Here is a 10,288-nt window from a genome sequence, read left to right as displayed (position 1 = left end):
GATGTTGAACTACGGCAGGTTTGGACACTTGAGGGTCCAGTAGTGGCAATACACGATATGCTCTTGGTGGAGCGGGTGGACGGAGATAGAGTGGGGGGAGGAAGTGGGGGAAGGGGCACAACAGGAGCAGGTGGTGCACTTGGAGGCCAACGCTCCATGGCTGCAGTAATCCTCTGCAGACTTGAGGATTACTGCAGCCAAGTGGCCACAGCAACATCAACACCCGGTCAAGTGGGCCATTTATTACTTTGCCACATCCTGGACAGCTCCCGCTCCAGCCCTGAGGAGAACATCAGTCTTCTTTAATGGAAACCGCTCCTGGCGTGCGCCAGGCCAATGCACCATCATTATAGCAATCTGCCATGGAGTAAGGGCACCTGCTCTTAAAGGGAAAGTGAGATGACGCTATGATTGATTTATTACACGTTACGCCCAAATCACACCTAGCTACTTCAGATCAACCCATGTTAGATTTATCTTGCCGGCCTGAGATTATCCCAAAAAGCTACTTGCGTTTCAGATCATCAAAATAGGGCACATCATGTTCAACTGTGTAACATGAAAATTTATACACTCACCTAAAAGATTATTAGGAACACCTGTTAAATTTCTCATTAATGCAATTATCTAATCAACCAATCACATGGCAGTTGCTTCAATGCATTTAGGGGTGTGGTCCTGGTCCAGACCATCTCCTGGACTCCAAACTGAATGTCAGAATGGGACAGAAAGGGGATTTAAGACATTTGGAGCGTGGCGTGGTTGTTGGTGCCAGACAGGCCGGTCTGAGTATTTCACAATCTGCTCAGTTACTGGGATTTACACCCACAACCATCTCTAGGGTTTACAAAGAATGGTGTAGAAAGGGAAAAACACCCAGCATGCATCAGTCCTGGGAGGGGGGGGGATGCCTTGTTGATGCTAGAGGTCAGAGGAGAACTGACTGAGAACAATTGATTCAAGCTGATAGAAGAGCAACTTTGACCGAAATAACCACTCGTTACAATCGAGGTGCAGCAAAGCTTTTGTGAAGCCACAACACGCACAACCTTGGGGGGCTACAACAGCAGAAGACCCCCCCGGGTACCCCTCATTTCCACTACAAATAGGAACAAGAGGCTACAATCTGCAAGAGCTCACCAAACCTGGACAGTTGAAGACTGGAACAATGTTCCTGGTCTGATGAGTCTGGTTTCTGTTGAGACCTTCAGATGGTGGAGTCAGAATGAGAACCTGGATCCATCAGGCCTTGTCACCACTGTGCAGGCTGCTGCTGGTGGTGTAATGGTGTGGGGGATGTTTTCATGGAACACTTTAGGCCCCTTAGAGCCAATTGGGCCTGGTTTAAATGCCCCGGCCTACCTGAGCCTGGTTCCTGACCATGTCCGTCCCTTTATGGCCCCCATGTCCCGTCCTCTAATGGCTCCTTCTAGCAGGATAATGCACCATGTCACAAAGCTCTCATCATTTACAACTGGTTCCTTGAACATGACGATGAGTTCACTGGACTAAAGTGCCCCCACCAGTCACCAGATCTCAACCTGGACTAAAATGGCCCCCCCAGTCACCAAATCTCAACCTGGACTAAAATGGCCCCCCCAGTCACCAGATCTCAACCTGGACTAAAATGGCCCCCCCAGTCACCAGATCTCAACCCAAGAGAGCATCTTTGGGATGTGGTGGACCGGGAGCTTCGTGCCCTGGATGTGATCCCACAAACCTCCATCAACTGCAAGATGCTGTCCTCTCAATATGGGCCAAGACTTCTAAAGAATGCTTTCAGCACCTTGTTGAGTCAATGCCATGAAGAATTAAGAAAGGGGGTCAAACACAGTATTAGTATGGTGGTCCTCATAATCCTTTAGGAGAGTGTATATTATATACAGTATGTCAGTGATATGTTGGACCCTCTGTCTCTCTCCCTCTCCAATTACAAAGGTAAGAAAAGCCCTATAATGATATAAAAATAAAAGAATGACATCAAAGCAGATTTTAAACCTTTACAAAAAAAACATTAAATTCCTTCCTTAAATATTTTATGAAAAGAAGATTGAACACCAGATTTATAAACCATGTTCTGATGGGAAACTACCATACATAAAACAGTCAAATAGTAAATTGGTTATTTACACCATTTTTTTAAAGAATAATAATCCTTTCTGCAGAGGGTTGACTGCAGAGGGTTGTCAAATCTCCAGAACCGTTCATCAGACAAAGTTCAAATGTTTGTTTTTTCCTTTGCAGCCATATTGGCCTCCTGACTATAAGAGAACATGTTTAGATAATCATACATTTCATCTATATAAACATTGTTTGAGTTCAGCATCTGTTATCTCACACATATCCTGTCTTCATTAATATGAACTGTCCATGCTGCAGTGATAAATATCTGCACAAACCCCTTACATATGTGAAGAACAGGTGAGGACTAAGCAGTAGTAGATCTCCTAGATGTTGGTTGAGGTTCAGTAACTGACCAAAGACACAGATGGACTTCAGATCTTTCTCCTGAGGTTTAAATGTTCTCCTTGCTCCAGTGATGAGCAGGTGGACCTCCAGGACACTGGGACATGTTTTATCAGTCTGGACCTCGGTAACCCTCTAGGAATCTTTATTTCTTTTGAAACATTTGAGGAAGTTGTCTACACATGTACTGCAGCCCTGCCTGAACTTTTTCATCTTTTCCACTTTCCAGTTGTTTTAGATGGTTGACCTTCTCTGTGTCCTTTCTCTTCTCCATCTCCTCAATCAGGAAGTCCAGGTGGACATAAGTAGACAGTGAAAGGACATTCAGGGCGATCTGCTCCAGTTTGACAACATGCTGGTAGGCTTCATCCAACAAAGCTGTTTTCTTTGCTTCCAGGGTTTCCATCACTTTCTGAAGAGTTCCCAAAAGGCTCTCTTTCTTCTCAGTTTCTGCTTTAATCTTTTCATACTTTTCTTTCACATCTTCTAGAGTTTTTTTAGCTTTCTGATGGTTTTCTTGCGGAAGTTCAGCCATGATCTTCTCCAGAACTTCCAAAAGGTTCAACTTGCCCTCACTTTCTGCCTTGTGCTGTACATCTTTCTTCAAATCTGCTAGCGTCTTTTTAACTTTTCTTGTCTTGTTCACATACTTCCATTTCTCTTTCACATGATCTGATACAGGACACTTCCTGGTACATGAAGTGCAGCGGCCATCTTTCATGACCTCACAGTGTCCTGGATACCGGGCCAGTGTGCATCCAGGATAGTGACAGTTCTCCTCACAGACAGTACAGCAGACAGCTCTGTCATAGAACCCCAACCCCCACTTCCCACCATCAATACGTTCTTTAACTTTGTAGACCTCATCAACTTCTATAGTGAACTTCTCATTGTTCTTCATCTCTTCTTCATACATCTTCAGACCATCCTGAGTTTGTTGGATCTCTGTTTTCTTTAGATCTATCAACTTAATTCTCTCTTCCAGGTTTTGGATGCAGGTTGTCAGGCTGATTTGCTCTTTCAGGACATGTTTGGTTATCTCCAACTTCTGAGGTGCAGTTTTTACCAGAAAGTTTGTGAACTGATTCATTCCTTTTATTGATGTTGCATTTGCATGTTTAAGGGCTCTTATGTTCTCTGTTCTGTCGTCATCTTGGCTGTTATCAAACAGGAAATGAACAGGTTGATTCTTCTCATCTCTGGCACATTTAATCATCCCTGCCTCGAGAACTTGTAGAGCATTTACAGGGGTTACACCATTTGAGTGTGTGATGAGAGTGACGATGTTCTTCTCCAGGTCTTTTCCAAACAGAGACATCACTGAATCTAAGATGTACTTCTGACGGTCACACAGTTTAGTCACACTTGCTTTCATCACCAGACCCACTGCATTAATCTCATGAACTCCATTGTCTGACTGTAACAAGTCTAATAATCTTTCACTGATTTTGGCATCATGTTCGGTCCCTCTGGTGTCTCCATATCCAGGAGTATCGATGATGGTCAGAGAGTAGGAGGACAGTTTATCTTCAAAATCAAAGATCTGGTACACGATCACATCTGATGTCTGAGTCCCTGCTTTACTTATCTTCTTCTCCTCTTCTTCTACTATCTTAAACCAGACATCGTCCTCCCACTCTACTCCCATAGCGTTGTTGACCAGAGCGTTGATCAGAGTAGATTTTCCTGCTCCTGTTTCACCAACAAGTAAGATGGTTTTGTTTATCTTGTCTGGATATTTTTCACCAAGAGTCATTCGTTTCAGAGTTCCAATCTTCTCTTCCTTTGGTTTCAGCAGGTAGAGAGTGGGAGATCCTGATTGGATAAGAACTTTGCAGGTGATGTTGTCATACTTGGATGAGGTGTTCCTGTAGAAAAGTAAAGACATAAACAACATCACTCTACTGACCAGGGTCTTTCAATAAGGATGAGTCCACTTCATAAAAAACTGGTAACACTCCATCTCCATCTTACTGAGCTTTGTCCACCGGAGGGTTCAGATGCAGGGTGGTAGGTTGAGATGGTGCAGACAGTGTGGATGCACTGGGGCTGGTGGTCTGGGGTGGGGTAGGGGTCTGTAGAGAGGGTCGGGCCTCCAACAATGTGTTGGGCGGAGAACAGGCCTCAGGTTGCTTCCCCGGAAACACGCCTGTGTTCAAAGAAGTCATGTTAATTTAAAAATAGGGCCATCTACTTCCCATGTCCTCAAAAAGGCAAATCTTTGTCATGGTTTTCATTTTCTTTAGTAAAGCAGTCATTAGCAATCTATATCAAGATGATTGCCTATTCTACATGAACTATATACAAAAAAAAATAATTCTCTAAGTCTTATTATCTTTGGGATATTTATTCATACACAAATGCAGCAATGTTTGCTGGGTAGGGCTGAGTATTATTAAAAAACCTGTACCTGTTCCAGTACCGTGACCGGCTCCTCAACACTAGGGATGATTCGAGTGCCTGGCTGAAATGAGTTTCCGGTACGGATAAAGCACTTTTGTCGAGTACAAGTATTATACGAGTAATACAAGTCAATATCTGTACTCGGATTGAATCCTCAGCTGACCGCGCTGCGTTCTGTGATAGTCAAAGCTCGCCACCCCCCCTCAAACACACACAGAGAACACGGAGAACAGTGCTCTCTCTCTCTCTCTCCATCCCTCTCCGCTGGTCTGTTCCGTTAACGTTTAGGGTTTCTTCAGCTTCGGTTTCTAGTACTCACATAGTAACCAGTAGATTTCTGGTAAACGTGGGGTTTCAGACATGCTGCGTCGGAGATATATATTTTCAGTCAGCTGGCTTCATTAAAGTCAAAGATCTGAGAAACAGCATCTGCCCCCTCTCTCTCTTTCTCACTCTCTATCTCTCTGTGTCTCTCTCTTACTCACACACACATACCTGGTGTGGAAATAAAAAAGAACCAAAAACAAAAATCACATAGATCATAAAAAAAATTAAAAGTTAAAAAAAGAAAGTTATTTTGAGTATGAAAACTCTTGTTCATTACATTTTACTTCATAATTGCAATTGTTGTATTCACTGTTGCAAAACTTGTTGTGTATATAGTATATAGTATAGTATAGTATGTTTGTTACCATGACAACACCATTGATCTGAAGCTCGATGCTGTCATGTAAATTATTTTCTAATCAGCAATAAATGTAACAATTCCTGATAAAACCATATCAATTGCATGCTTAAATAACATACTGGTTAAAGCCCCGCCCATTTTAAGACAACCCGACCCACTTCCGGGTTAAATGATGTCCACTTCTGGGTTAGGCCCCGCCCAGTCCTTTTTTCAGTCGGTGTAAAAAAAATGTTGAATCCAGTACCTAACCCAATTGCTGGGTTGTATAAATGTTAATGTTGTCCACTGTCAAGTCTCTATTTGATCATAAAATAAGACGATATACAGTCCCTTTAGCGCCTGTCATAGTGTTGGACCTACCTACCACAGATCAGAGAATCGTCCTCTAAAGCTGAGGTTTTATTCTGGTCAGAACTGTCCTGATCTCTTTTAAAATGTAAATGTGCTGTATTTATATATCTTTTCCAGTCTTAACAACTGCTCAAAGCGCTTTTACATCTACAGGAAACATTCACCATTCACACACATTCATACACTGTGGCCGGGGCTGCTCATCAGATACACACTCACACACATCTACACACCTGCTCATCAGATACACACTCACACACATCTACACACCTGCTCATCAGATACACACTCACACACATCTACACACCTGCTCATCAGATAAACATTCACACACATTCACACTCCGATGCGCAGCACCGGGGGCTTCTAGGGGTTCAGTGCCTTGCCCAAGGACACTTTGGACAACCACTCTGCCACTGAGCCACAGCCGCCCCTTTAGTTTTAAAACTAAAACTATTTAGCAGATAGCTGTTCCTTTTGCTGGGAAATGTTTCAATTCCATGAAACAGTCAACAATTCAAACTTATATACTGTATATATACATACATACTTATATGCAGCAGAATTGTTTGATGTGTTAGTCCTCCTGTATCTTACCTTGTGTTCCTGGGCCGGTGCTTGATAATTTCTCCACCAGATCATTCCTGGGAATCTTCTTTAAAACCTTCTTCACCACTTCTACAGACTGATGGCTGAAGGCCTGTGTGATCTTATCGACGGTGTCCGGCCGGTCTGTGTTTTCCAGCTGGTTCTTTGGGATGGCTGGGAGTCCTACCAGGATGTCAGGGTTCTGCAGATACCACTTAAACTCCTTGAATTCTTCATCTGTCAAATCTTTCAGTGTCTCCAAAAGCTTCTCTTTATCAGACATTATCTCTGTGTTTGACACAAGTTTTCACTGAAAAACAGAAAGACTTGACTGGTGACCTTATCATGGGGGAAGAGTTGAGTTTGTATTCACAGATAATTCATTTTAGAAGCTTCTTAAATAAAATAAAAACTATGATCAAATATTCTCCAACAAAGGAATAAATCAGTTCATAATATGAGCCAGGGGCGGACTGGGGCAAACATTCTGCCCTGGCACTGTGGCCACACCAGCCCACATTACCCCGCCCATGCAGCCCCACCCACATTTGTGTACAGATGATGAAATAATATAAGCAGTACCTTGTAACAGGAACTGGCAAACAATACTTACTACTTTTTAAAGAACACCTTTATAACAAATAGACACATACTGCCTATTTATTGCGTTTGTATGCTCTTTACAGGATATTGTTCTTTGTTGTCACTCTCAGTGTTATGGTTTAGGTTTTCATCCTATTTCTTTCTTCTGTTTTCTGTTATTTCTCTGTGTTTCCTCCCTGGTCGTGTGGTGTTGTTATTGTCTTGTGTTCCCATTGAGTGTCTGTATGTCTATGTTTATGTATGTTTCCTGTTTTATTTTGAAGTCTGGGTCTCTGGCTGTGTCTCAAATCACGCACTTCCCTTAGTGCACTTCCAGACAGTACACTTCGTGCACTACGTACTGTCTTGCATAGTGCGTAAATTTTGACGGAGGAGTGTTGTCTCAAATCGCGCATTACCATGTGCACTTACCGGAAATGACGATCACATTTTTGTTTCACACACATCACATTTGATCCCTTATCTTCTGTAAAATTGGGAATTTCACCACGGGAGAGCCTTCCAGTCTGCTAATGTGTTTCGCGAAAAATAATTCCTGCTTTGTTTTTGATATTTTAACAAAAATAAATGTGATATTTTTATTTGCTCCTTGTCACGCCAGGATGACGACTGCAACACCGCCGTCATGTCGCCCCCCCACCCCATTAGCTGAAAACAGCACACACAACTGTATTGTAATTTTAGTTCTTGTTACTGCACTCTTAATTCATTTATTATACCTATTCTTTGCAGTCCACTCTTTTATGTATATACTTATGTTTCTGCTCTAAAAATAAGTAACGTTAATATTCATTCATAACGTTACTGTTCATTTTAATGCTCAACGGTTTCATAAGGACGTCCTTGTTGCCCATAGATAATACTGTTGTTATGAAGCATTACCCCTTACAACTTACCTATTAGACAAACCATCATTACATCTTTTATATAAGTTGTATTTTTGTTCTAAATGGTCTTCATACAGTGACAATACAATAGTGAAACCAGAGGGAACAGACCTGACATTAAATAGACCCCATTCCTTTATATTCATTATATTAATATAATAATAATATAACACACCTGACATTTAAATATACCCTTTCCTTTATATTCATTATATGTTTGCTACAGTCATGCAACGTGTAATACAAAAGATAACAAAGTTAAATACTTTTAATATAATTTTATTTTAAAAATGTGCTTTTAGTTCTGCAGGCTTCCCCCAGGCCGGAGCTAGTCTGATGGGGATTGGGACATGAGGGGGGACTTCAGACTCTCCAGGGGATCCTTCTACGGTCTGATGGCCATCGTCGCCCCTAAATGATGGCTCTCTATTCATCGTTTGTCCCTGAAGAGACGGGTTATACAGGATCTACATCAGGTGGAGGCAGTAACAGCAGATACGCTTTAACATTACGTTACTGTTAAAGTTCCCGGCAGACAATCAGCTGATCGCTATTTTGCTAACGCTCACATCGGATTATGTACAACTTGTTAAGATCACACTTAACACTAAAATTGTCCACAATGGGACGATAGTTGAACACAAACAACAATATACTACAACACATGTAACGTTATCTTAGCACTTATCTGCCAATCTGATTAAACTGCCGCTGTTAGCTAGCTAAGGTTAGCTTGCTAGCTCGTCAAATTACGGTACTAATAAACGTTATAATTCGGGGTACAAAAATTTTTATCGACTGTAAAATTAACCAAGTATACATACACAAGTGGCTTATATGTATAGCAAAAAGACTCACGTTCAACTTTGTATTGCTCCGTCAGTCTCGCCATCGCGTCTTCAGCAGCCATTATCAAAAGTTTTTCAACGCTTGTTAGCTCCGCCCCTTCCGCTACGTAGCCAAGATGGCGACCGTTGAGTGTGGAAAGTGTCCATCGATCCACACTTAACTTTGTGACCGGTTTGAGTACACCATCCGGGTATTTTAAGTGCACTGCATTTGACCGCACTTCGACAATGTGAACGCACTATGTACTCAGATAGTTAGTATTTAGTACAGAAGTGGGCAATTTGAGACACAGCCACTGTCTCATCTTTAGTTCTACTTCCTGTGTTTTCCCACTCCTGTGATTACCTGAGGTTTTCCACCTGTTTCCAGCCCTCCTGTCTCCTGCCTCTCGTTGTCTCATTAACCAGTGTATTTAGTGTTTGTGCTCCTTTTATTTCTTGTCAGATCGTTTTTTCTGTCATTGTGGGTTTGTTTGCTGTTGGCTTGTTCCTGTCGATGTTTCCTTCGTTTGGACTCTCCCCTGTGATCATTATGTGTTATTAGGAGTTCTTCCCAGTGTCAGTTTTTGGATTATCTTTTTCCCTCTTTCGACTTTTTGGATTTTGGACATTGCATTTGGCCTTTGTGGATCCCTTCTGGTATGCCCTGCTTTGTTGTTCAATAAATCCTCACTAATAACTCTTCTGACTGCCTGTCTCTGTGTTTTGGTCCTACTTCATTGAACTGTAGCACTCAGTCTGTTTCTCTCTGTTGACATTGTTCATATTTTCTGTCTAGTTCTCCATATATTTTATCTGCTTTAACTCTCTAACTGCAATCTAAATGTGTTTTTATGGCTGCCTGTGATTATAAGTCATGTTTTTTTGAAAGCTGAGGCCAAAATGGCTGCTCTCATTGCATGACTGAGGGCGTTTCTCAATACCAAGTAAGTAAAGAACGGACTTGTGTTCATGGGGGGACCGTAATTGCTGGCTGTACCTGGAAGAATGAACTCGCAAGTTCATCCGCAAGCGTTCTTCCTGCTATTGATCAACACCCCCAGCACAGAGGGCGCTGCCACTTTATAGTTAGCTTTGATGTGTGTCTTCATAATAAATCATGGACGGTCCCCCTTCACACCGCCTTTGTTGTTTTGTTACGTTTTCATTTAAAGTGCTATTAAGTATCACGGGCCAATAACTGTATAAATAACGACACAACGGCGGGAAAAAATCCTCGTTACATTGTTCGGGATTCACTTTTAATTGAAAGCAGAAAAGAAACGATAAAATAGGTATTAAAATTATAGATGGACCGGGTAAAGTTAGTCACTGCCGTCGGTATACTTTACCGAGAAGCAGAAGAGGAGCCTGGGAGGGAGGAGAGCCAGGATGAGGAGGATATACACTCACCGGCCACTTTATTAGGTACACCTGTCCAACTGCTCGTTAACACTTAATTTCTAAGCAGCCAA

At 42.1% G+C, this 10,288-nt stretch overlaps 1 protein-coding gene and 1 long non-coding RNA gene across 2 annotated transcripts; both read right to left on the bottom strand.

The window, feature by feature from the left end:
* Nucleotides 1-2,611: 2,611 nt before the first annotated feature.
* Nucleotides 2,612-6,832, bottom strand: LOC117959771. Its single transcript, XM_034897049.1, has 3 exons — nucleotides 6,506-6,832; nucleotides 4,441-4,615; nucleotides 2,612-4,334 (listed from the first exon to the last, which is right to left on the bottom strand). Exons 1-3 carry the CDS (start codon nucleotides 6,777-6,779, stop codon nucleotides 2,612-2,614), a joined length of 2,172 nt encoding a protein of 723 aa, XP_034752940.1. The 5' UTR covers nucleotides 6,780-6,832.
* Nucleotides 6,833-7,614: 782 nt separating this feature from the next.
* Nucleotides 7,615-9,123, bottom strand: LOC117958997. Its single transcript, XR_004659848.1, has 3 exons — nucleotides 8,845-9,123; nucleotides 8,162-8,429; nucleotides 7,615-8,097 (listed from the first exon to the last, which is right to left on the bottom strand). It is a non-coding gene; the product is annotated as an uncharacterized LOC117958997 (long non-coding RNA).
* Between the last annotated feature and the right edge of the window lie 1,165 nt (nucleotides 9,124-10,288).

Source organism: Etheostoma cragini, chromosome 16 (assembly GCF_013103735.1).
Source record: "Etheostoma cragini isolate CJK2018 chromosome 16, CSU_Ecrag_1.0, whole genome shotgun sequence".
Classification (NCBI taxonomy): domain Eukaryota; kingdom Metazoa; phylum Chordata; class Actinopteri; order Perciformes; family Percidae; genus Etheostoma; species Etheostoma cragini.
This window is presented reverse-complemented; position numbering and strand designations above follow the sequence as displayed.